The 27299-nt window shown below is 44.3% G+C and overlaps 1 protein-coding gene across 5 annotated transcripts; it reads right to left on the bottom strand.

Annotated features, from left to right (window-relative positions):
* On the bottom strand, positions 1-25627 carry LOC119175996 (nuclear receptor-binding protein-like). Of its 5 annotated transcripts, none has more exons than XM_075877182.1 (13): positions 25325-25627; positions 22422-22544; positions 21403-21597; positions 18187-18227; positions 17916-18010; positions 14369-14461; positions 14063-14121; positions 13043-13144; positions 6567-6699; positions 3865-4012; positions 3229-3415; positions 2041-2160; positions 1-1196 (listed from the first exon to the last, which is right to left on the bottom strand). In XM_075877182.1, the coding sequence occupies exons 1-13, from the start codon at positions 25454-25456 to the stop codon at positions 1092-1094; spliced, it is 1533 nt and encodes a 510-aa protein (XP_075733297.1). In that variant the 5' UTR covers positions 25457-25627; the 3' UTR covers positions 1-1091. The 5 variants fall into 5 exon arrangements, with proteins under 5 accessions (XP_075733297.1, XP_075733292.1, XP_075733294.1 ...); XM_075877177.1 differs by having other exon boundaries at positions 3865-4024; positions 25325-25622; XM_075877179.1 differs by having other exon boundaries at positions 3865-4024; positions 14378-14461; positions 25325-25622.
* Positions 25628-27299: the final 1672 nt, after the last annotated feature.

Below are 27299 nucleotides of genomic sequence, written 5' to 3'. Positions count from 1 at the left end.
TGAAGGCATCAATTTTTATTTGCAATGACAAGTGCCGGTCAAATTTGTATTCTCAGAAAAAAAATAAAGTGCCAATTTTCCAGTCATGTATATCTCTTTTAAAGACGAAACAAAAAACTCTAGTTAAGTGTTATATCAGCTAAAAGCATGTCCTGGCTGATAAAAGCATTGCTGGAAAATGCCAAAATAGGAGCATTGCATAGTTATAGGAATATATGCTTCAAACAGTGACGTGGGCGAGCAGTTGCCAAGCAAATCTTGCTCGAACCCACACGCACTGTTTATAAGAATACCTGGGGGACAGAGTTATCATTACATTACAGATACTGCAGCGTGGCTCAACAATCCATAAATATGGTTGCGAGTAGGTCACGGTGCCTATTGACGTAATTCGAGAAGAATTCATTATCTCTTCAATTCATAATGTAAGCAAACTAATGAGCGAGGCCTTGGGTCACAGTCTCATGCCTACAGCTTACACATGTATGAAGCAGAGAGAGAAAAAAAAAATCACTTAGCGATGCCTTCTTATACTTTTCATGCAAACAGCATTGTAAAATGAACCGGAATGCACACTCAGCTTTCCAACACTTGTGCTATTTGGTGGGCTTTCATGCGAAATGACAACAGCATTTTTCCAGTTATCATGACAACCTTTGTACAGAACAAGGAAGAGGGAATAAGGAAGAAAAGCTCCAGCATGATACTAAGCTCAGAAACTTCGTACGAACCCCAACCTCTCTCTTTTCAACTCAAGTGCCCACCCCTACTCGAGGACACACAAACTTCTGTACAGTACGATGAGTACTTGGCCCCGGCTTGCTCCTTCCGGAGCCATTAAAAAAATTTTGAAGAAGGGGAGACCGTCAGACATCCCTCTTTGCAAGGCAACTTGGAGCGGTCGAGATTGCAGTCGCTGCACAAACGGCTCATTCACACACGCTAGAAAAAACAGCTAGCAGTCGCTTCAACACACACACACCTCTCACACAGGCCTAGACTTTGGGTAGCCCAGTCTCTCTGTCACACTCAGGTCTTTTCTAAAGAGGAGGCACCGTGACTAAAGTGGATGGCCCCTGAGGGGTGGGAGGTCATGTGGCACCGATAGATATTGGAGGCGCTTGATTGGAGATGCCCGGAATGTGACTCCGGCTTAGAGTGTCTTGGATCAGGACCTCCACCATGTTCCTGTCATCCTGTAAGCAGAGTGCAAAAGTGTTTTCAGCAACGTCCCCTGCCCATAGCATAGAGTTTTGCAATAGCGCACTAGAGGGAAATCTGCCACTAGGGTCTGTGAGAACTCCAAAGCATGTCGCTAGTATGGGAACGATGGGCAGTGCATAGATTTGCATAGGATTCGTTATTTCGATTAAATGTGGCACTGTGTGGCTTACAGCCATTTTGCCATAAGATGTTCAGCAGTGCCACCTCGCGACCTTTTTTGGCTCACCCATTCAATCAGCTCACGAGGTTCACAACGAGCAGTCCTTTAATCCAAAACTAGTTAAAAGACAACAATAGGCAAAGCCACAAAGAAACTCCAAGCAGCAAGCATAAAAAGGCTAGGCAAATCCATGCACTACTCGTTCCCATGGTGGCTATATGCTGCATGCAGTTCCATGTAGACGCTCCAGTGCAGGAAACTATGGCCCAAAGAACACCTCGTCGAATATCTTTTGTAGACCGCAGTAGCAATGAAGCACACAGACATCTCCTTATGGCGACATTTGTTAACTCAAGACCCTCAATCCTTGCATGCTGCCCCCAACGAAATGGGGCCACAGCAGCCAAAAGCTGAAGGCGCAAGTTTTCTGGTGGGCAGGTAATCGCCGCATGTAGTCATTAGAGGTTCAAAGGGGCTCAATCTCGTACAGAGGAAAAGAAGGAGCACATCAAGATTTAACATTGGGAGCAAGTTAGAATCTGGTAAACGCTGTACTTCTGAACAGTTTAGGCAGCACAACAAAAATTAGCTTTTACAACGGCTAGTTCTATCAACAGTCAGCTTCCTTCGGCAGCAAGTTGAGCGAAGAACAGTACCTTGTTAATAAAGCCATAGTGAACGAGCTCTGTGGCCAGCACGGAGGGAGTGTCCTTTACACTGAGCTCGCAAGTCAACTGACGATTCATTTTGTCATCCATTCGCAGTAACAGCGTCATCTGAAAAGCAAGGGGATACAGCTAGTGTATGCAACACACCGCACTTGTAGCTTGAAAACTAACTGCAAGCACCACAGACGCTCTACCCAAAGAACCACAGCGATCATTTTTTTTGCGATGAACACAGAAATTATATTGTCAATTATTTGAACCTTTAGGTGCAGAATGCATCCAATAACAGACTTGGAACAGCACAAACAGACAAGAAATGTACTGTGTTAGGTAAATTTTTTTTAGTAGTGTGTGTTGCTTATAATGCCTTTCAAGCATGCCTAACGGAAATGACTGTAACAATATCTGTGAAATACCAACAACATATCCCTCCATTATTCCAAAGGTTGATTGATATGTGGGGTTTAACATCCTAAAACCACCATAGGATTATGAGAGATCGCCATAGTGGAGGGCTCCGGAAATCTCAACCACATGAGGTTCTTTACTGTGCACCCAAATCTGAGCACATGGGCCTACAACAACATTTCCGCCTCAATCAGAAATGCAGCCGCCGCAGCCGGGATTCGATCCCGCGACATGCGGGTCAGTAGCCAAGTACCTTAGCCAATAGACCACCGCGGCGGGGCATTCTAAACATTGTTAAGCGAGTACATAGTGTGAAGCTTTTGGCAATAGAGACTAAAATGGCAAGTTATAGTGAGGTTTTATGCGCCAAAACCACGATACGGTTATTAGGCATGCCATAGATCACTCTAGACCACCCGGGGATCTTGCAAGCATAACTATATGTACCGCATAGAAGCTAGTGTGTAATGCATAAATGAGAAAATTATTGTGTTTATTGACAGCACCGTTTAATGTCAGACAGGTTTTTCGCTCGCAAAGTAGATGGTGCACCGATGCTTTAGCATTACTGCACCATCGCAATGCAGCAACTATGGCCAGGAATCAAATCCAAGGCGTCAAGCTTAGCAACATAACACCATAGACCTTAAGCCATTGCAGTAAATTATAAAACGAGCTCATATTCATTAATTTAAAATGGCAGGGTTGCACAGATCCAGCATGAACAAAAAAGCGTGCAAAAGAACGGCCAATAATAACAATACTCACAACAAAGTTTTGAGATTCGTCCTGCTGTTTGATGTTACACATCATGTTTATGATGCGTCGTGTCTCTGCATCAAACGGTTCCGGCGATGCCGATTTAACAGACTCCGACACTTCGGGTGACGACGCTCGGGGTCTCACGATTGGCTGATGGGACATGACAAACGCTGTCAAGGGATAGATGCCATTTCTGGATTGCGAAAGAAAAAAAAAATGGAAGGACGAAAGCATAAGAAGGCATGAGTACAATGGCTAGATGATAATGCATATAGCACTGACAGAGTGTCTGGGCCACCACTCGGTCTTGTCTTAGATACAAAGGAATTTCATGCAACGTGCCGACAGGCCACTAGCTTCAACATTTAACAAGTTAGATAGGACAAGCAAGGTCATATCTGTGTGCATTTTACAGCTTTTTAACCAGAAGTTTTTCCTTCCAAGATTCCACAGCATGCATTTAAGTCTATAGCCATTTACTGCTTGATAGTCGGGCATTAGAGTCATCTGTGTAGGCATACCTCGAAGTACTGGCACTGTAATGTGCTGTCTCTATAAAGCAGTAACAGTGCAATGCAACAGAACTTCATACTGTGTCACCCTGACCATCGCTGAATGAAGAGTACGCATGCACACGCCCACCTGACATCTTCGAGCAGCTTCTCCAACTCCAGCTTGGGCACCTCGTTCTTGTGCAGTTGCACGCCAAGCCGGCCGTCCCGGTGCGTAATCTCGGCAATGATGTCCGCCTGGCTGTACCTCAAAAGCACGGCCTCATCCGTCAGTTGGTCTGGGTGATAAGCTGAAAGTGTGAAGGCCCACCTTATGGAACCAACAGACCACCAGTGCTGCTGCTGTGGTCGGATTGGTAACGAGACCAGTAGCACAACTGTGCTTCAGCCATGCGCAACATGCATGCAAACGCTTCCTCTCTCTCGTGTCCACTGTGCACATCGCTTCAGTAAATGAGTTTCCTCAGCGGAGTGCTTGCAGAGAGCCCGCAGCATAGAGTTCCACTAGGATACACTTGGAGGGAAATGTTGTGCTAGTGCCTATGGGAGCTGCAAAGCGGGGACCTTCAGCCAACACGAAAATAATGAGTAATGCATTGATTGGGGCCTGCGTTTCTATCTTTCGGCTCCGTTTAACCTGCATTCACTTGACAAGCCGAAGTAAAGCAGTCCCACTTTGCCACCCTTTGCGAAGGATCAGTTGAAATCTGCTCGCGAAGTCCACAACCAGCCATTTTATCTTATCTGAAAACAAAAGCCAAAACACGACAATAAACGGAGCCATAAGTGCGTTTGAAGCCGGAAGCATGAAGACTAAGCAAATCTATGTGCTACTTATCGTTCCCAAGGTAGCTGAACGATTGCAGTGGCACAGTTTCCTTCAGTAAATATTGTAGGAAACCATGGTCTACAGTCTACACATGTAAACCAACAGAAGCAACTCTAAATGGTACAAGTTGTATAATTTCGTCAAGGCCAGTTCGAAGAAAAACAATTCATCTCTTCAAGTATTGCTCTGAAATATGAAAAGCACAATCTTCGCCGCAAGAGAGCGCTGTGCTGGGAGGCTTGTTAGCAAAGTATAATGAGGTGTCGATTCCACTTGCGGGGCATTCCAGTCTACACGAAAAATTTTCCCTTTGCACATAATGCTAGTATTTCACTATTTTAGTGCACAGTTAAACAAGACAGAACAGAAGAACAACAAAGACACAGCATAATGCTTCCGTCCTCCGTCTTGTTTAACAGTGCACTAAATAATGAAATGGGTTACCAACATGCCGAAGCATTAGTTAAAAAACATGAGGTGTGAGCAGCATTATACTGTAATGAATTGCTTTAGAACTTAATCCTGACAAGGACAAAACATTGCTTACGGGGAAAGCATCAGTTCATGCAAATGGGATAACAAATTGGAAAAAAGAAACGAAAAAAAAAAACATAGCACTGTTGCTTAAAGGTAGATGTGATTCGAAAAATACATGTTTTTTTTCTTCAAAAGGACAAATTAATCATTTTTATTTGCTTTCTCAAGTTTCTCTACTTAAACTCAATGTTGGTTACCAAAACTCAAACTAAAAAATTAAGAAGTCCTGATTGTCTAGAGTCTCCTGGAAATTGTCACCTCGCTGCTTGCCATTGCATTTCACACGAGGAGTCTACTAGATCCACATGCTCAAAATAATCTACAATTGCCAAGCTCTCATGATGAAAGAAATCATGTTGAAAAACATATCTTTTCCACGTAGATGAGCTTTGCATTCTGCCTTTAAAACGAGTTTGTCAAATCCATTTTCGGGCAACTTCTTGAGTTTGGACATCGTGTTTTTGGTACTTCCAGGACGAAATTTCGCCCACATATTACTGAACATGTGAAGGGTGCAAGTATCTCCTTCAAACTTGATATCCCCTATATAACTACTACAAATCTAAAGTAAGCAATTAGTATGGCCTTGGAATTCTAAGAATTCGCACATTACAATTTTTCTTGACCATCACAATGTTTTAAATGCACTTTCTTGATACGTCATTTGCATTCTGAAGTTAATGTGGAGCATTAGGAGCCATTAATTGCTCAGAAGCACAAAGCTTTAGTGGAACAGAAAGATTGTCCAAACAAACTATACTTTACACATTGTTTTGGCACAAAACCAAAAGTGTACAAGTAGCAATAAAACTAGCAACATACTTGAAATCAGCATAAAAGCCCATATATACAGTGAAAATTCCATTGCATTAGGCTACAGACTAAAAATAGACTCGCACCTCCCCTTAACTATAGTTTCCAAGCAGCGTAAACATAGCTGTAATAACGAAAGCACCACACACAAATTTGACTTTCTTCCTGGTGAAAGTTCACGGATGCTCCAGTTATTTGTTTAGGAAACGCATGTTTTCATGCATTCTAGCACAAAAGCAACCAGTGCACAGGTGCATTCTGTGGCAAATTTGGCAATGCATGACTCATGTCTTTCCGAGAATTCATTGCATGTGAACAACACCTTCAAAGTCGTAGGCCACAGCTGTTACACCGCGATACATGCATTAAAATAATAGCAAAACGAATGCCAATTAGGACTGTTAATGAGGTAAACAGGCATTTCAGTTTCTCGTGCACGCGATTCCTGCTTTCCGAAGAAACCTGTTTAATGCGTAAAATTGTTCCCAATTATGAAGCTACGAGAAAAATGCCAGATTGTTTTAACAGCCACTGTATTTGCAAGAGACAGTTGCCCTCACCCTGAAGAGTAGCCCTCACCTTGAAACAAGCACGACAAGAAGCCACATATACAAGATATAGCAGTCACTTTCAAGACGGAAGGACCGACTTACAAGCAGTTTTGATGACGACGTGCGCTGCCAGTACTTGCAGGGAGTGAACCTCGAAGATTACTGGGTGAAAGAGAAGCTCCCTGGCAGTTGGCCTCTCCAGCGGATTTTTTCGCAGGCACTTGCGGATGAAGTCCTGAAAAAATCGTGCAACAAATGCACTGCAGCACACCCACCGGCTTCAGAATTTAAAGGCACCTTTGGTCACACCAGGTTGGATTGAACTTGTCTCAAAGTTCACAACCAATTTCGTGGCAAAAGGGCGACCATCAGAGCAAAGAAAAACGATGATGATGATGTTTTGTGGCGCAAGGGCCATTTCACGGCCAAAGAGCGCCAGTTCATCTTACTAAAAACATGGACAATGATTGTGGTAAGCGGCTGTATAAGGGCTATAAAATTCCTCGCGGTAAGGCGGGTAAAAACATACAAGTAATAAAATCATGACCATGCCTTGAAAGGTGTGTGTGGTGTGAATAGATGACAAAAGTTGGTGATAATAAAAACGATGGTGGACATGTATGGCATTAGCACAAGTGCCTCACTCGTTCATACCTTTGCGTCCAGGGCCGTGAGGCAAGTGCTTTCTTGTGTAGCCACCGCAGCGAAAACCTCTCTGGAGAGGTCGTGCTACGGAATGCCCGGGTATATGATATGAAAACTATTAATTTCTTTTAAAAACGCTAACAATGATTTATGACTAAAAAGCGGTTCCCTACCGACGAACATTGCAGGGTGTAAAGGTATGTGTTGTCGGTAGGGTAATGGAAAATGTTGTTTTCTCAGAGTTTCTACCTGTTTGCACTGAATTAACATGTGAAAGACAGTTAATGCTTCACCACATTTGTCACACAATGGTGGATCGCCACCGGACAAAAGATATGTGTGTGTCGTGTATGTGTGTCCTATCCTGAGCCTCGTTAGTATTACCTCTGTATGACGCAATTTTGATACTGGCAGCCAATGACGAAGGTGTGGCTTAATAATGTGTAGTTTGTTTTGTGTGTGTCTATCCCACTTGCTCTGCCAGTAGTCCCTGAGGTTTCGTTTGAGAGACGGCTGAAGATCAAGGGCCGGGATTGATATGGGTGTAGGGGCAGTGCTTTTGTGGACGGATGCAGCGAGATGATCCGCCCTCACGTTGTCTTGGGATCTCACGGTGCCCTGGCACCCAGCACACTACAACATGTTGTTTGAGTGTGTAGAGTGTGCATAAAATGGAGTAAAGTGAGACTAGGACTGGGTTTTTGTGTTTCTTAAGAGTGTGCAGAGCAGTTACCACACTGAGGGAGTCCGTATAAATTACTGCTTTTTGTATTTGTAATTGCTTGATGCGTTTAGCCGCCACAAGTATCGCATAAGCTTCGGCTGTGAAGATACTTGTGCTTGGATGTAGAGGGCCAGCATCCGAAAAGGATGGGCCGACAGCAGCGTAGGACAAAGAGGAGTAAGACTTGGAGGCATCTGTAAAGAACTCAGGACGTGTGTATTTGTGTTGAAGTTCCAGGAAGTATGTTCGGATATGGGCAATAGGCGCATGTTTTGTAAATTTTAGAAAAGACACATCGCAGTCTATAGTCTGCCACTGCCACGGTGGCGGATATGCTACAGGAGCCATTAAATTGTGTTCAAGTGACACTCGAGTTTCCTCAGCTAGACCCTTCAGGCGAACTGAGAAGGGCTGCCTCATCAAAGGCCTGTTTTGAAACAGAATGGAGCTCGACAAATCATTAATAGTAGAGTATGAGGGGTGCATCTTGTCTGCTTTCACCTTAAGGAAATAAACAAAGGACATGTAAGTTCTCTGCAGATGAAGCGACCACTCATTTGACTCAATGTAAAGGCTTTCTACGGGGCTGGTGTGAAAAGCACCCGTAGAAAGGCGGATGCCCAAATGGTGCACGGGGTACAGCATCTTCAAAGCACTTTGAGCCGCAGACTTATAGACAACGGTCCCATAATCTAAGCGGGTGCGAATGAGCTTCTATACAGATTCATGAGACATTGCCTGTCACTATCCCACGTAGTACGTGACAACACTTTTAAAACATTTATGGCTTTTAAACATTTTGTTTTTAAATACTTGATGTGCGTTACGAAGGTCAACTTGCTGTCCAAGATTAAGCCTAAGAATTGATGCTCTGCATTAACAGACAGACGTTGACCTTCAGTTCAATGTCGGGTTATGAGTGCATGCCTCTCTTTCGGGAGAACAAAACACACATGCTTTTTTGTGGGTTCAGTCGGAATCCATTTTCCTCTGCCCATTTGGAGACCTTGTTTAAACCTAACTGAACCTGCCGCTCACACATTGCCAAGTTGCATGACTTGAAGCCAAGCTGAACGTCGTCGACATATGTACAATAGAACATATTGCGGGGGATGGACAGGTGCAAGGAATTCATTTTGATAATAAAAAGTGTACAACTAACTACACCACCTACGGCAGGCCTGTTTCCTGGACAAATGTTTGGGAGAGAACACAGCCCACACGGATACGAAATGTCCGATTGGACAAGTAACTCTCGATTATGGAAAACATTCTACCGCGCACGCCAAGGTGGGAAAGGTCTCTTAGAATTCCAAAGCGCCATGTTGTGTCATAAGCCTTTTGGATATCGAGAAACACAGAGAGAAAATACTTTTTATGGACGAAAGCGTCTCTGATCTGTGCCTCGATACGAACAAGGTGGTCTGTGGTGGATCTACTCTCTCGAAACCCACACTGAAATGGGTCTAGCAAATTGTTTGTTTCAAGGAAATGTACAAGTCGGCAGTTTATCATTTTTTCGAAGACTTTGCAGAAGCAGCTTGTAAGTGCAATAGGCCTATAACTCGAAGCTAAAGAAGGGTCCTTGCCCTCTTTCAAAATGGGAATAATCATAGCCTTTTTCCAGGAGGTAGGGATAGTGCCAGAAAGTTTTTTTTTTTGTTTTCACGTTTCGATTGGTAGGTTTTTTAACATTTCATACACCACACGGTCAGAACCTGGGGCAGAAGTACTGTAGGAGTATAGAGATGTCCGGAGCTCAGCTAGACTGAAAGCTTGGTTATATGCCTCGTTTCTAGTGCAGTTGTGTTCGAGTTTCTGCTTTTCTATTCTTGTTCTGTATTTTTGGAAAGTGTCAGTATAGTGGGACGAGCTGGACACCCGTTCGAAGTGCGCACCGAGGAAGTTTGCCTGATCTTCCAAGGTATCACCCTGAGTGTTTACGAGTGGAAGTGTGTGTACTTGTTTTCCTGCTATCCTACCAACCATGTTCCAGACTTTAGCCTCCTGTGTGTATGAATTGATCCCAGACAAAAACTTCTGCCAGCTTTCTCTTCTGGCCTGCCGACGCGTTCTCCTGCCTTGAGACTTTATTTTCTTGAAGGTGTAAAGATTTTCGGCTGTCGGTGAGTTTCGAAGCAACCTCCATGCTCTGTTTTGCTGTTTGCGCGCGTTTCGGCATTCAGAGTTCCACCATGGGACACGCCGTCTTCCAGGGTGTCCATTTGTTTGTGGGATGCATTTTGTTGCAGCATCAATCAGAAACGCTGTGAAGTAGTCGACAGCAACATCAATGCTTAAAGTACATATGTCACTCCAATCTAGACGAGCGATTGTATAAAACTGTTCCCAGTCGGCTCTGTTTATGAGCCATTTGGGAACACGTGGTGGACACTCAGTTGCTGTAGTTGTGCTCAAAACTACGGGGAAGTGGTCACTTCCGTACAGATTACTGACGACTTTCCACTGGAGTAGAGGCACAAGAGATGGAGATACTATGCTAAGGTCTATGGAGGAGTAGGTGTTATGAGCGAGATTATAATAGGTTGGTTCTTTTCGATTTAGGAGACACGCGCTCGACGAGAGAAGGAACTGTTCAATCAGTCGACCTCGCGCGTCGCAACGAGTCACCCCATAGCCTGCTATGTGCATTAAAGTTTCCAAGGAGAACATAAGGCTCCGGAAGTTCATCAATTAAAAAGTGTAAATCACGTTTTTGCAGCTGATAGCTAGGAGGAATGTAAATAGTACAAAGTGTGATCAGTGTATCAAAAAGAACCGTTTGAACAGTCACTGCCTCAAGGGATGTTTGGAGTTGTGTGTGCATGCAATCCCTTGATTCACTATAATGGCAACACCTCCGGATGATGTCATGGCATCATCACGGTCCTTTAGAAAAATAACGTATTTTTGAAGAAAATTTGTGTGTTTTGAATTAAGGTGTGTTTCTTGTACACACAGCACTTTTGGTGAGTGTTCGTGTAAAAGTTCTTGGATGTCGTCAAGGTTTCTGAGAAGGCCCCTGACGTTCCATTGTATAATTTGAGTGTTCATGGTGAATGTAAAATAGTGCTCTGGGTACGAAAAGCGAGTGGCTGTGTAGACGGGGGAGTTTGAGTTCACGTAACAGGGCCGTCACCAGGCCCTGTTATCTGCTTTTTTGTTTTCTTGGCGCGCTCCAAGGAGTCACGCCGCTCTTTCAACACCAAGGGTACCGATGTATCCATTGCCTCCTCGGAGGCACTGGATGCCCGCAAGTGCGGGCTGTTAGTTCGAATTTTGGGCCTCGCCTGGTGAGGTGAGGCCTTGAGACCTGAGGACTCTGGAGTCTCCTGTCTCTGTCTGGGAGTAGGCGGTGTAGCCTGAACTACAGCTGCCTTGGGGGTAGGTGCCACAACCACCAGCTCGCTATGCGCGGGCCGAAGGAGTGGCGAGGGCTGGTGCGGCGGTGCCCCCTGACGCGCCGCATCAGCGTATGTAGGTCCATAGAATGGTGCGACTCTTCGTCGTGCTTCCTTAAATGATATGTTCTCCTTCACCTCTAATGTGATTATTTCTTTTTTACAGTATGTGCAGGAGCGTGAATATGCGGCATGGTTTTCTTTCCAGTTTACAGTGTGGCGGTTGTTTGCAGTTCTCAGACACGTGGCCTAGGACTCCCCATTGTGCACAAGTCTGGCGACCACAACAGGACAGGTTTTAGAGCCATGGCCATACCTCTGGCATTAGAAGCAACGATGAGGGTTTCGTATATACGGCCTGATAGATGTCTTTGTGTACCCTGTTTGAATAGATTCTGGTAGTTCACTGGATGCAAACGTGAGTATTAAGTGTTTCGTCGGTATTTCCTTGTTATCTCTTCTGATGATAATTCTCTGTACATTATTGACATTTTGGCTCTTCCACCCTTCCAAAAGTTCAGTTTCGGTCAGGTCAAGTAAGTCTGCGTCAGATACCACTCCGCGAGTGATGTTCCTAGATCTGTGTGGTGTTACGGTGATCGGTACGTCACCAAATGTTGAGAGGCTGTCTAGCTTTACAAATTGTGCTTTGTCGCGAATTTCGAGGAGAAGGTCTCCGCTAGCCATTTTGGTTACTTTGTATCCAGCCCCGAGAGTTTTGGTAAGACACCTGGCAACTACAAAAGGAGATACGGTCCTGGCTTGCTTTCCGGTTTTTTCACAGTGAATGACGTGGAAGTGGGGAAAAGTTTCTATTGGCTGGTTGAAGAAATTTATGTCATCGGTGCGTACCCGCTTTAGGCCGGTACGATCAGACAGTAGAGGGAATGCTCTATGCATGCCGGTCTTATTTTTGTTCAGCAGCATTGGCAGCCACCTATCACGGAGCCCAACAAGGGAACGCTGCATGTTTGCAGGTGCTGAAAGCTTGCAGACGTCAGCCGTACAACACTGCCATAACCCAATGCACCTAGACCAAGGTAGGCTATTTGCACAGGGTTAACCCTTGCCGCCAGGAAAATTGGAAGTAAACAGAAGAGATGAGTAGACAGGACAGACTGAAAGAGAGAGATAAAGACGAAGTTGTAGGGGAGAGAGATAGGAAAAGGCGACTGCCGATTTCCCCTGGGTGGGTCAGCCCAAAAGCCGTCTACGTGAAGCCGGGGCCAAAGGGGTGTGTTGCCTCTGCCGGGGGGGGGGGCCTTAAAGGTCCAATCACCTGGCATCGGCTCAACCCCCAGAATTCCCTTTTCCCCGGACACGGCAAAGCCACGCACGGCTAGGCATTGGAGGGAGTCGAAACTCTCCCATTAGCTCGGGTCCGTGGTGTCGCTACGCACCAAACGCCTACTTACGCAGACACCTCTGCGGGGAAAGAAAAACGAAGGTTTCTTTTGAGGCCTCTGTAACCTAAGGCAGGTCAGGATGTTTGTTTACATGAGCTTTGATTTGATAAATCGGAATTCGAACTGGAGAGCTGAAAACAATGTACGGTCTATTTCAAAGTAATGTTCTCGGAGAATGCTTGCAGCTGTGTAACCAATTTAGTAGTTGTCATTACTGGTCATTGAAAGATAACTTCATTTTATTACCCCCCCAAAAATACATGTTGACAAGTTTTGTTAGTATTCTCCCATGCGAAATGGGGTAAAGAGCTTTTGTTTAAAACCTGTCTAAGCACAGCAGTGTTATGTACCAGGGGCCCGAAGTTTTGACTTTTTTGCTTTTGTTAGCTATCAAGTTAGTACCTTTTGCTGGACGTTTTCTAAAGACTCGATTGTCTTGTTGATGACTTCTTCAGTAATTTGCGTGCCCGAATCACCATTTCCAGGAATTTCCAGTGCAGCCATCTAGGAGAAAATGCATACGTCTCAGATACCAAAGCAAGGGCAAGATATTCGAATGGTACAAGCGTAAGTCCACACCAAGAAGAATGAAAGGCCAACTCACCAGACTGCGCAAGAGGCCCCCAACAAACAGAAGGCTTTTCAGAAGGCTAGGAAGAGTCTCAAACCCTCTAGCAAAAAGCAATAACTTAAGCCGAAAAATACACCCTGCACCAGATTCAGCGATCGTGCAGGTTTTTAAACTATAACTTGAGGCAAATCTGCAGACAAACTAAAATACTGTCAACACGAGTCATACGTCTAGCAATACATTGCTTCAATAAGCTCCCCAAGCTGCGCAAATTAGAAAAAAACTGCGCGTCAGTTGGCCCACCTGCGTTTTTGAAAACTTTGAACATTCGCAGCCTTTTTTCAATATGCTGCTTATGCTTCTCCCATACAACTTCATCAATCTTTTTGTGACTGATGATGGCACACCTTCGATGCACTCATCCAATCCCACAAAACAATGAAGCAGCCACAAAACATGCCTCACTGGAGGGCTATAAGTTATTTGACGGCCAGCCTACTTTCATTTTTTTTTCAGAGTCCTCAAAGTATGTTACCCTTCACGTTAAACTCCCTCTAGAATGGGAACATAATGTCCAGGTATTGAACCCAGAACCTTGTGTACAGCAATGAAGCACCCTACGGCTGCTACCCCACAATGAGGTAGTACCGATATAGCAAAGCTAAATTGACGAGAATAGGTGGCAATGGTTCTGGCCACAAGTGTGAGAGGTAACTACCGAGTTAACCTGTCCCCGCTAGGAACTGATCAGGTTTGCATCATCCAAGTCCTGAGCACTGGGAGCAGATGACATTTTTCAAATTTGCAAGAGAAGTGCTTTGCAATAATAAAGAAATAAAATAGATGCTCACCTCAAGAGCACACATCCCAAACGAGTATATGTCAGCGGCAGGTGTTACGACAGACGCAGCTGGAGAAAATATAATAATGCTTAGCATCAAAGAAATTAATTAAAAAATAGAACTGCACTAAGCTATGCTAGAATAGCTTGTGACTCAAAAGAGTCCCAGAAGTGACCCTCAACAACGAAGGGTCAAATGAGAGTGGAGGAAAAAAAAAAGAAGACAAATGATGAAAAGAAAAGAAGATCGAGGATGTTACCACCGAGAAGAAGAAAAGGGAAGAGAAGAAAAAGCGGCACAGTGCCAGACACGTACTCGACTTACTTCCGTACTCGGGTGCCACAAAATGAACATTCTTGATGTTTTCCCGAAATGTTTTGACATGGTGGTTGATTGCATCAGGTGCCACTGAAATGACAAGAGGGAGGTTTCAAGATAACAATCACGCCATACTAAAGCGAAACCATGCCTACAAGACACATCAGAAGCCATTCCACTGCAGTAGTGGTGCCACATGGGCGCATTTGATCAGGACTGATCGGTTCGGATTCTCAGTTGCGACGAATGGATGCTGCTACATGATCTACAGTGATCCCGATAGAGCTGGGCACAGACGCCAGCCAAATTGCATCGAAGAAATAATGACGATGAAGAAACGGTGCAAAATATGGGGCAGAAAAAATCGCAAACCAATAGCACATCAGGTACCACAGACACTTCCTGGGGCTTCTTTTGCCAAAAGAATAAAAACTGAAATTCTGTGGCTGTGTGTGCCCGAAACATGTAACAATTACAAGGCATGCCATAGTAAGAGGGCTCCAGACTTACTTTTGTCTACCTGGGCTCCTTGAATGCATACCTAAATATAAGTATACACTCATTGTTTATGAAAGGTAACAGCCGAACGCGTGACCGACGCGGTCTAGCGGCCAACTTGCAGCACCTTGAAGAGGGAGCAGGAGCAACCACAATCTTGTTTCGAGTCCTCGTGTGGCGAGCAAAACAACCAGTCATGGGTGATATGCAACCGGCTACAAAACTGCAACCCCCTCCCACTATCAAGGTGATTATGCAAGAGGCCAGCCACTCATCTTCTGCTCGTGAACTATGCTTGGTATTAGAGCGCACACAAAACGGGGAAGCTCTGCCACGTGGATATCACACATCACACTTTGGCTAATTTAGAGTGATTTAGCCAATAGCAGTGCACTCAGGTGAACTTTCTTTGCTGGTTCGCTCTTGTGAAGTCTCTCATAACATGTCATGGAAAATATTCTGGGTAGAATCCCACTTCGCAGAGAACGTGTTGCCTGCCAATGCAAAATGTACCATACTACGTTTCACACATCAGGTGCAAGTTCGGCCAGCAAAACGTATCTCTGGTGCATCCTCGCGTTTCATTGTGCTCCCCTTTGGAGTGACTGGCGAACAAAAAAAAGCGGGGAAAGCACAAAAGAAGACTGGGTCCAACTCTGCAATATCCTCCCCTGCGCTGACACTGTGTGATGAAACAGAAAGCCTACGTGGCCACCATCGTGACATACCCAGAGCAGAGAGCCTGTACGCGACGCCACGTGTAAACCAAGATATACAGCCGCGTACTAAGAGACGGTACATGGCGTTTTTGTTCGTAAGGCACAAAATCACTTGAAGTTCGCCGTATTAACGAATATGAAAATTCTGTTATTGGTGGCAAGAATAATAAACAATTTTTTGTTGCAAATGCATTGACTGCAAGAAGTGTCGCTAGCCTCGATGGCGTTGCAGATGATTTACGAAACAGAGTATAGTGTGTCGGCGCTCAATACTCTTTAAGTCGTGCACAAAGACTCCTGCTGGTGTTGCGATGAGAGCGCAAGACAGTACTGCAAAGCAAACAAAAGGTGGCCTCGCCCGTCTCCAGATCTAAGCATAATCGAAAACGTGTGGGCACTTTTGAAAAGTGTGCTGGCCAGCTGGTCATTACATAGACTGATCTCATTTGTGCGACAAGAACTGCCATATTAAGCGTACAGCTCATCTGGCCTTTTTTTCCTCAGCTAGACATGCAGACTAGTTTGGCGAAATGAAAATGAGCAGGAGTGCTTCTATCTCGTACCGATTATCTACTGCTTATTTGGCAACAGTTATGTGGTTACTTCTAAACCGGGGCACTCAGATTTTCCGGTTTGATTTGGTTTATGCAATAAATACTAGTACTTAAATTGTAGCTCATTTCAGAGCACATTTTAGACAACCTGCCATTGTTTATTTCATGAAATTTACAGTTGTCTGTTAAGTATATGTCATAAGAAATATTGGTATTTACAAAAACGTAAAAAGTCACTTCCATCACTGGAACCCCTACCAAGTGCAGCTTTGCTGCCGGCTGCACATCAATCATGACTGGTTGTTTTGCTTGCCACTAGGCGACATGAAAAGAGGCTGTGGTTGCTCCCACTACCTCTTAAAGGTACTGCAAGCAGTCGACGGAGCGTGTGGGCTACGCATTCACGCGTTCCCTTCCATAAAAATTGACAGCGTACAAAGTTGTTTTTGTATTGTATGCCCTGTTAAGATTTTGTTGTCAGCGCTGGCTTGGACCCTTGGGGGAGTGTGTCATAATTATAATTTGGATCATTTGCCTTTTTTTTTTTTAAAACTGTCCTTACTACTTTCGCATTCAAGAACACTGTCACAACAGCAGTGAACACAGTTTTTGCAACCTGAAGGTACCACCTTCACGGTGTCAAAGCAAGAAAATAATAATGTGTGGTGTTTTACATCCCTAAACCACAAAAATTGGGGGACCCATAAGCTTCGCCTTTAAGAGTTGAACGCAATAGCAAAATCAGGCCCCTAGTGCACCCTTCAACCGCTAAGTGCATACTTACTCATATGTTTTGTTACATACACATGCATGCACACAAACACGCATACAGTAGATTGGACCAGCGCACGCTATCATCGCAGAAGGGGCTCGTTTTCGTCGTGACACCTGTCAAACAAAATGTGTTATAAGGGTCGTGAAACACTGGAATGCATTGGAGTGAAGCACTGGAAAGTAACCCTGGAATGCATTGAGTAGGAGAGCTTATTTCCACACAAATTCAACGCCGCGAAAATTTTAAGAATCCGTCCAGTGCGAGTGGAGTTAAATGGTTTGTTGCATGCCGCAATTGCATTATCTCTTCTCTCGTCCCGACGAAAGCGCCAGAAGCTAAGCACGAAGGGGTGGCAGGGCAAAGAAACTATCGCGCTTCGTGACCATGAGCACTTTTTTTCTTCCAATGCGCGGCTTTTCCAGTTTGATCGCGCGGGCACGTGTGGACAAGTAGCGGCCTTTCGCGGCTATCTTGGTAACTTGATTTATCGGTCACAAACTCGCATGATTTTTCGCTCACAACTAACGGGGCCAACGCCGGCAGCGCATTTTCTGCGACACGAGCTCTCCAACGTTATCGCGTTAAAACGTTATGAAAGATGCTGTAGCGGAGGGCTCTTGATGTTTAACCATCTGGTGTCCTTTAATGTGCACCAACATTGCACAGAATACGGGCCCCGAGCATTTCGCTTCGAACGAAATGAGACCGATGCTGATGCAGCCGGGATTGGACACGATACCTTAGAGTCGGGCACCCAGTACCTTGACCAGCATGGCAGAAAAACCAAGAAAAGGCACGCGAGATAGAATGCTTATTTATTATTGTTGCAAGGCAGAAAAGTACCTGAACGAGTGCAAGTGTGTTTTTAAAAAGCGCAGACAGTACAGCCAACATATCGGAAACAGCATCAGGGAATTCGTGACAAACTGCCGAGCCATCGGAGCACAGTAAATAGATAAAAAAGAAAAAATGGGGGGGGGGGGGGGGGGGCAACGCACCTGATCCAATCTTTACGAGGCCATTGTGCTGGATGAAAATGGTGTCGCACGTCATGTTCCCGTGCAGGATGGGTGGCAGACACGAGTGAAGGTAACTGTCGAGGAGGAACAGAAAAGGCACTGTTGAGGAAACTCCCGACACTTAGCGCCTCGGGTCGGCCACCGCAAAGAGTGCAGCACAACCGTCAGCCAAGGACGGGCAACAAATGTGGCGGCGGGCGACGGCTCCCGCCGCCGCGCGTAAATATAGCATCAAATGCTGGGACCACACCTTAGTGCCGAGAGAATCTGGTTGCACCATCTCTTCCAGGCCTAAAACAAAAATTGCAAAGGTGATGACGCGTGCCAGCGACACGACACAATCCATACGTTGAGCACAGCGGTAGGCAGAAACAACTTACGCTGCCAAGAGGTGGCGTGCATGGAGACTGAGCTACATGCCACCCTGCACGCTAGTTCTCTCTAGCCGACAGAGGGGGGAAAAAAGAGGGAGAAATTTTGAGAAGCAGGAATTTCTGGGCTACAGAACAAGTTGACAAGTGAGCTGCCCCAACTAAGGGCCAAGGCCTAATATGAAGATCACCAATTCTATTCAACAGAAAAATGTGGGAGCCACGCCACTTGCTAAAGGCACCTATGGCCAACAAGAAACGAGACCATGTAGGTCAGTCTCCAGCAAAAGCAAGGATGGCAGACTGATTTGCAGTCAAAATGGGTGCAATGATATAAAACTAACTTCTCCAATTCTTCAAGTGGTGGCAATATATACAGTACAGTAAGGTTTTGCACTCTAGGTACCGACGTTTCCAGATATTCAAAGTTGTTAAAGCCGATTTGCTCCTGTAGTTCCTTTTTTTTTTTAAAAGGTGAATCTGCAGTGCCACACACATAGGATGAACACAGCAATGCTCAAGTAAAAGCTGTAGAGTTTTTCAACAAGAGCTTCAAATGGAGCCTAATCATTTTGCACATTGTGCAAGTTTTTACTCTATTGAAACATCTCGTGACTTTTCATTACACTGCTTTAAGATAACAAAGACTTGGTGCCACCAGCATGCAAAACAAGCATGGAGATATTGACTGGTAGTGTGCACAATGCAAGTGAGTGGGACCACGATACATTTACTGAAGTACGCTACTTTGAATTCTGCATCAATATCTAGGCAAAGCAACCGTACATCTAGATGTAGATGCAGAATTACCATACCATAGATTTCACACCCATGCATTTATGTGATTATGCTGTATACAAACAAGCTCTTTGATCAATTAAGAACAATATAATCAACCAATTGACCTTTTTGTTATGCACTACACGGCAATATGGGGACTTTACCAATAGAAAGTTTTAGGTGAGCATTGCCGTCTGCTTCATTCAAAATTTCATGTGCTGATACACTGTAGCCAATTAAATACATCTCGCATTTCTGAAAAATGTACCTGGAGAGGCATGCTCGACTTGGCTACAGAACAGAGAAGCTATACCGTACAGAATATAGAATTCTGTGCACGTGCAACAATGATTCCAATAGGACAGCTATTGCCAGTACACAAGTCTAAATCGAGCAGACTGATTGCTCAGCTAAAGCTTTGCCCAATTAACTGGGCAATACCAGAACCAATCTGATTTACGTACAGGAAACACTATGCCAGCCAAAATTATGCCAAACTTAATCACAAACATCTCAATGCTTTGAGTAATTCTTCTTTTTTATTAAGTTATAAGAGAGACTTCAGTCCCATACTTACAGCATTATTTTAGTTGCGAGATTTACAGTCAAACAGCTTCGCACAAAAAAAATAACAAAGATAAACAGAATAAAAAATGTGGTTTTGCTACGAAATCAGGAAGCAGAATTATTGCCTGCGCTTTGCAATATACATAAGCATCCAATTAATAATGACATGCGAAGTCACAAGTAAGGCCTCAGCAAAACGGCAGTTCATCGTTCATCACCTTGGAAAAAAAAAACTGGATGACATCGCACAATTTTATTTATGTTTTTATGATGCAGCAAATCGTGACTTTTCCAAATTCATTCTTAATGTAAAAATTTAAAAATTTTGAATCTGCATCTTTGAGAGAAAGCTGAGCAGAATAACAGAATCATAAGACATTACCCTACAGCCACACTAAAAAGTTTACGGACCATTAGATCTAAAAAAAAACAAAAAAAAACTGCCTAGCAGTTCACGATTAAAATTGGCAGAACTATATCACACAATATTGTCCAGCCTGAAAGTATGAATGTCACACGTTGCGTTCCAATGCTGCAGCGATACAAAATTTCTCCGAAGTCCTGCAGTCTAAGCTTTACTAGGGTGACTGTATGCAAGAGGCTACCCACTGTACCCAATTCTGCAAGGAAATCTCAATGCTTAGACAAGCGAGTCCCAGCTATTCAAATATTAATTAAAAACTAAGCCGTGCCACACACACAATGATAAATTAATACAGTTACCCAATTTTGGATAATATTGCTCAGACTATGAGTGCCAGTGCCTCGTAGCAAAAATTAGTCGAGCAAATGCAGTATAATAGCTTTGTTTGCAGAGTCTCATTAACTCTGACGTCTCCGTTTTTCTGTTACAGCCCATTCCTTCACAATTTAACTCTATGGATTCGAAAGATATATAAAATTCTACATTTACATTCTTATGTGCACCCACATTTATCTTTATAAAGAAATCATATGCACTTAAAAAAAAAAGTAGCTTCCTTTCATTAACAATGCCCCAGCACACAATATATGTTCAAGTACTGAAAGCAAGATAGGCAACTTGGTCCTAGTAAGTTGCGAGATATTTGCAATATTACTAAACACATTGGGCAACTGTATTGACATCAAAATTTCTGAGACAATGGGACGACAAAGAAACAATTACTGCATTTACACTTTGCATTTCACTGCACTGAAAGACGCAAGCGACGCCTTCAAAGGGGTCCAGAAGGAACAGCTGAAAAGTGGAGATTAGTACTGAATCTTTTTTTTCCTAGCCGTTTTGAGGGCTCACTAATTTAACTTCAACCGACACATGCGCACACATGCATACACTGCAACAGAGCGCCCAGAAAATGTATTTCTGTGAAGCTACTTTGGTACCTGGCAAGTGGCTACATGATGACTCCTCTCACCCCATTCATGCGATTGCCAACCGAATGTCACAACATACCCGGTTTTAACTGAACCTATACAAAAAGCCCACACAACAAAAAGTCTATTCAGACGCTGTCTCGAATCTGCCGTTCTACAATACCTAATTAAGCTGCAGTGAAAGGTCGTCATCGCCACGTCGTCAGATTGTCCTTAAGTCTTATCTTTAATAACCGTTCCTAAGTGTTTAACCTCTCGTCAGTGCAATTTCAGTCTAGAGATTTGGCATATTCTCAACTCCTACAGATTTTTCTGGGACCCCTCTTTCAGGCGCACTTCCAACGAGACAAGACAACAACGTAAAGAAGAACTGTGCTAGCGTCGGCATGTACCTGCAGGGGAAGCTTGATGACATTGCGTTTAGTTTTCTTCAGGAACTGCTTCAGTGACCCACTGGACATGTACTCGGTGATGAAAATGACTCGGGGCTTCTCCGAGTCCTTGTCCATCCAGTACTTGTGGATCTTGACTATGTTTGGATGCTCGAGCTGAGCCAAGCTGTCAAAGACCTCGCGTATTTTCTCCTGCTAGAGAGATAAGTGCCAAATTTCAAAGTTGCACGAGCACCCTGGGAGGAAGAGCTGCCACTTTGGCTCTTGCTGCACATACTCAGGGGGCCCACCTTAAGGGGGTTTTTCACTGCATTAAAATCTTATTAATCATCAATCTTATTCATCAATCTGCATCAATCTTATTAAGCCATTCGAGTTTACGAATATTTACACATGACAAGACAGATGTTCAAGGAAACATGGAAGGAGTGAAATGATTAAAAAGTCACTGAAGGAATAACGCTGAAGCCAAATTTTCGACAAGCAGGTTCGTATTGAACCAGGAAAGGCCGCTTTGTTGAAACACTGAATTCAGTAACATTCTTTATTCAACCATTGCTTACGACTTCTACTTACACAATGTGAAAGATACTCCCATTTAATACACATGGTCAAAAAATTTCTCGCTACAAATCCGTACTTTCACTTTCGCTTGCATAGGTTGCCCCTCAATGTCTTAACTGTCACTCCAGTTACATTACCTAAGCAATGTCATTCTGAAGGAAGACTAGGTTTGAAATGGCAAGCTTCATACTCTTCTTTTGCGACACGTTTAGGAAGCATTGCTCTTTGTCTTGGTGCTATGATACTATCAACGACACCAAGCCAACTGTTTCAAGTCCGTTTTTGATATCACGTGTAAAGGCTCGTTAAATGCTTCTTAGCTTCGACTCCTGCCAAACTGTAATGTCAAGCAATATTTAGTAGAGTTTCTATAGTTATACTCAACATACGCAAGTTAAGGTGGGCATATCCTGACAGGGTAACTTAGTGCAGAATTTCCAGCAAGGCTTCCCCACCTCTTTGGCTTTGAAATTTTTCCTCTCAGAGAACTTGACTTCGTTCCAGACAACCTCGACACCCTCCTCAGTGTCCATCGCAAGGTACGCGGCATCTATGCCTGGAATGTCTCGCTGTTGAACCTACAGGCAAGAACAACGAAAAAATTTTTAGACTTACATAAGCAAGACAGCCACTAAATGCGGCCCGGCCAGCAAGTAGACACATGGCAACACTGCAAACACGTGTTAAGTAAAACGCCTGTTAGTAAATGGAGCAGTGCAGATATTGATTGATATGTGGGGTTTAACGTCCCAAAACCATTATATGATTATGAGAGACGCCGTAGTGGAGGGCTCCGAAAATTTCGACCACCTGGGGTTCTTTAACGTGCACCCAAATATGAGCACACGGGCCTACAACATTTCCGCCTCCATCGGAAATGCAGCCGCTGCAGCCGGGATTCGAACCCGCGACCTGCGGGTCAGCAGCCGAGTACCTTAGCCACTAGACCACCGCGGCGGGGCAAGCAGTGCAGATATACCAATTTCAACTCTTCAGATTTTACACACAGTTTGCAACCGTTCCTAGAGGGAATTCCGGCACAACCTTCTTGCTCGTAGAAGTATAGCAGTTCAACCATTATGATTACAATAAGCAGAGCCCACGCATTTGGCTACAACTTCGGGTTTTTGTTTATGGGCAGTATTGAGACACTGCATAGTGGCAACAAAACCACAATCCTGCGAATTCTGGCGAGATTCACCCGTGTCAAAGTACTGTGCCACAAGTGCAACAATTATTCACAGGCTTGGGAACTTATTGCCCACATGCTTTTGGAAAAAAACATGTTTTTAGCAAAGGTGGTGTTCAAAATCGCATTCCGGGGACAAGTATCTCTGTGGATAGCAAACGGATCACAAAAGCTACACTTGAATGACATGTTTTAGAAACTATTTTGTAACCTGCAACTAGTCGCATGCTGTACCATTTAGGTTGCCTCTTGTTCGGAATCTGTAGTCCCTTGAAGTGGGACAACCTTTGTCATTCTCATGGTCAAGCGACAAACTATAAATTGGCTAAGAATAGCTCCCAACGAAGCACGATTTTCCATGAGAAAATAGAGGCAGCATTACTTTCTGTGCTTTCATTGTACGTTCTTTTCACTACACGAAATATACGACCCTAGAGAAAGAAAGTGATAAGCTGTGTGTCAAGCAATATAACATTATCTTCAACTAAATCATGGATCGCTAGATTTGGTAACCCTGAAATTAATAGTCATATCTTAACAATAATCTTTTCCAAGGCACTTTTTCTGCCACAAACCAAACTTCAGCCCCACTTGCTTTTGTATCAACAGTGGTACACAAGCTTTGTGCCCAGCCATCTAAACTTGATCTGCAAACTAGAGAGGACGGCATGAATGATGGATTTTTCATTTTTGGAAAGTTGATTTGATCGTGCAGTCCGTTGTTTTGAACAAAAACAGCCGACTATCCCCTCTGTCTGGTTTCTTTGTCCAGTCTTGGTCGTAAGGACGAAAATAGAGTTTTCGTTTAAACTGGAATTTCACAGCTTCTGTTTACCTTCGAGTATTTTCCTTCCTACATGAACCGCTATAAGAAACCATTTAGTTGTCACAAGCACAGCAGCACGAGCGGTTAGCTTCAGTCGTCAACAAAGTATAGTACAAAGAAGCAAGATTATGGGCAGCATACAGTTGGCATCAAGAGGTTAGAGACTACTTAGTCTCCAACCCATTTTGCGACTGCATTTGGATAAACTGCCCCACACATGTTAGAGCACTTTGCAACAAGCCATATACAGTGTTGCATAGAGAAGAAAAAGGAATATTCAGATATTTCCAGTGTCTCCTGGTTTGTAAGCTTTCTATGTTGACTGTACAATTGCACCACAGTGGAGGCAACAGCTGGCAATGTCCTAAACAGACAAAAAGAAAAAAAAAAGAATGATCAAAGCCTTGGTTGTTCCAAGTAAACATTACAAAATATTAAATATTTGTAAAACTTGTCTGGTATGACAGAAGCAGTGCAGATAGACACGTTTTGACAACCAAGTTAGAACTTTCATACACAATGCTGCCATGCTGTTTTTACCGAGATCTGAGTGGGAAATCTGCACAATTCATACACCCTCCCCTTCTTTATTTCTCAATGCTTTTCTTTCTTTGTCCAATATTGCGGTGAAGATATTCACGTCCCAACAGTTCGTTTTTTTTTTCCTCTTTCTTCTCTTTCTGACAAATTACAAATGGGCTTTGCGGTGCTGTAAGCGGCCTAACAATGCGCAAGATCACGCAATGGAAGTTTTCCCGACACACTCATTTCGTGTTTTCAAAGATCGTCGCTGCGGGGGAAAAAACGAACAGAATGCGAACATCTCGTGCATGACGTCATCGCGAAACGGCCGCGACAGATAAAATAAACAAGCAAAACGACAAACATATCGAAGAGACGGGAAGCCACTACGGCTGAACAGCGTCGTCACGCGGCTGTCAAAACTCGTCACCCTCCTACGCACTTGTCCGAGCCGCGCCGCTTCGGCGGCGAATCCTTTGTAAACTTCCCTAGGGTGCCTGGCAAGCAACATTGCGCCTACGATCACTCCGGCAACTCGCGCAACCAATAAAGAAAACATATAAATCAACGTAAAGGGCAACAGCCGGGGCGTTTTCAATCCGATGGTCAGGGAGCGCCATCAGAAGGCCTGTTCTTGAAGAAATTTGCCAGAAATTAAGTCGCCTAGCGAACAGCGCTATTTATTGCACCACCGAAGCTCTCGATTTGTCAAGACTACCAGTTGTCAGCGGCGCCCTACGCGACCCAATTCACTGCACTCTTCCTCGCCTGGGAAAAAAAAAATTGATCGTGATAAACAAATGAATTGTCGAAGGTGCTACCTCTTCCCTCCGCTTGAGCCATCGGCCGCAAGGACTTTCTTCAAGGATCTCGCTTTCGTCTTCCGAATCGTCGCCGCTTACACGCTGTTCGTTGGATCCCTGAGGAATCTTGCAGTCTTTCGCGTCACCCATGGTAGCGCCGAGAGGCTTCGTGAAATTTCGATCATGCGGCACACATCGAATCGGGAGTATGTTACAACCTCGAACCTGATCGCGCTTTAACTATCGTCCCTCCCAAGCTTGTTCCATTGATGGCGATGCCAGCGCCGCCGCTCGTGCGACCAGAGAACCACAAACGTGTGGCATTTGAGCTACCCCTCTGCATGCCTCCGCCGCTTAGAGTTTCCCAAAGTTAACTAGAAGGCACTCTGGCGCTGCGATCGTTAGTGGCGCTAGCCACCGCCCGATCTAAAGGGTACAGCCATACCCATCCATCCATCTGTTCAAGGACCATGGGAGTGATCACGGATTCCTTCCTCCGTGGGAGTGATTGATGGGTAGTAGTAGTAGAGTGTACTAGAAGCTTTTGAGTGGCGCGAGCGGCCGCCTGGTACTGGGAGCGGCCGTTTCGGCGTGGAATGATGCGGTGGCGCTGGCGTCGACCATTCTACCCAGGCGGATGGCTGGCAGGCGTTCCGCGTACGTGTTGGTACCTCTCTGTCGCGCCAAGTGTGAAGATGATCTCCCTCTTTTTTTTCTTATTCACATACCTCCCCTTTTCCGCGCAAATAAACGTTATTTGACATTATTGTTATTGAAGTTGCTGCTGACCGCACTGCAGCCCGAAGCAGCATAGTACATTGTACAATATAACGAGCGCGTTTTTTTTTTTTAATTTTTAAAGTGTACATATTTTATACAAGAAACCAGCCGGCCGGTACACACCAGAAGCGCCCCCTCCCTCCCAAAAAAAGAAAAGGAATATGCTGCACACAAAACGAAGAACTCTTGGTCGATTGCACGTAAAACACCAAAGCTGGACTCAAATAAAAGGCTCGTTGCTTGTGGCTGCGTGCACACACGACAAAAAAGTAGGCTTTAATGATATTATTTGAAGAACAGCAGAGTTTTCCCAAACCTCTTTTTGGTTTTGAAATATGGGAATAGATTCATTGTTGTAAGACCCACAGAAATGCAAATACGTAATACTGCAGAAGAATGTCTTAGGTGAAACATAGTAGTCGAAGATTTTGAGAGTTTAAAAAACGCAACAATACTGCAAAGCAAAGTCGTAACTAATGATAATCTTAATTGATAATATAAATATCCAAGGTTTACATATTTAAAAAACAATACATTTGGACTTAGGTAAAATGTAAAAAGGTAAAATATAGAGCCAGAATACAAAAGATAACATAAAACAAAGCAAGCAAAACGACCGAGTTTAGGTTGTCTTTCCAAAATGCATTTAAATAAAAAAAAATATGTTATGGTCGAAACATCGTTTGAAGGGACACTGAAGTGTAACAATGAATTGGCTTAGATTGATTAATTATGCACCGAGATCCCTAATCGTCATTTTGCGTCATTTTGCGACTAAAACCGAGATGCCGGCCATGCCACCGAGCCAGCCGAGTAAACCAAGTGGGTAGATTGGGCGATGGCAGCGCCGCCGCTACTTTCGCCACAAGTTGGGGATGGAGAAAGCAAGGGGAAAGCGTTTCGGTCGCGCCACTCAAAAGTTCTAGTACACTCTAGTAGTAGAGTGTACTAGAACTAGAATCTCGGTTTTAGTCGCAAAATGACGAGGAAGCAGCGTCTAAACCATTGTTACGCGCCAGGTTGCACAACTGGATATCCGCGTGTGCAACAAAGTCGGAAGTTATCGCTTTTTAAGGCCCCGAAAGACGAAGAACGACGACTTCTTTGGGAGCGGAACCTCCATCGGCTTGACAAGCCACTTGACGCCGATTGTGCTGTGTGCGAGTTACATTTCGAACCGCATTTCATTGTGAGAGACTACGTACATGTTATC

Source organism: Rhipicephalus microplus, chromosome X (genome assembly GCF_043290135.1).
Source record: "Rhipicephalus microplus isolate Deutch F79 chromosome X, USDA_Rmic, whole genome shotgun sequence".
Taxonomy (NCBI): Eukaryota; Metazoa; Arthropoda; class Arachnida; order Ixodida; family Ixodidae; genus Rhipicephalus; species Rhipicephalus microplus.
Note: the sequence above shows the minus strand (reverse complement) of the source record. Positions and strands in the feature narration are given on the sequence as shown.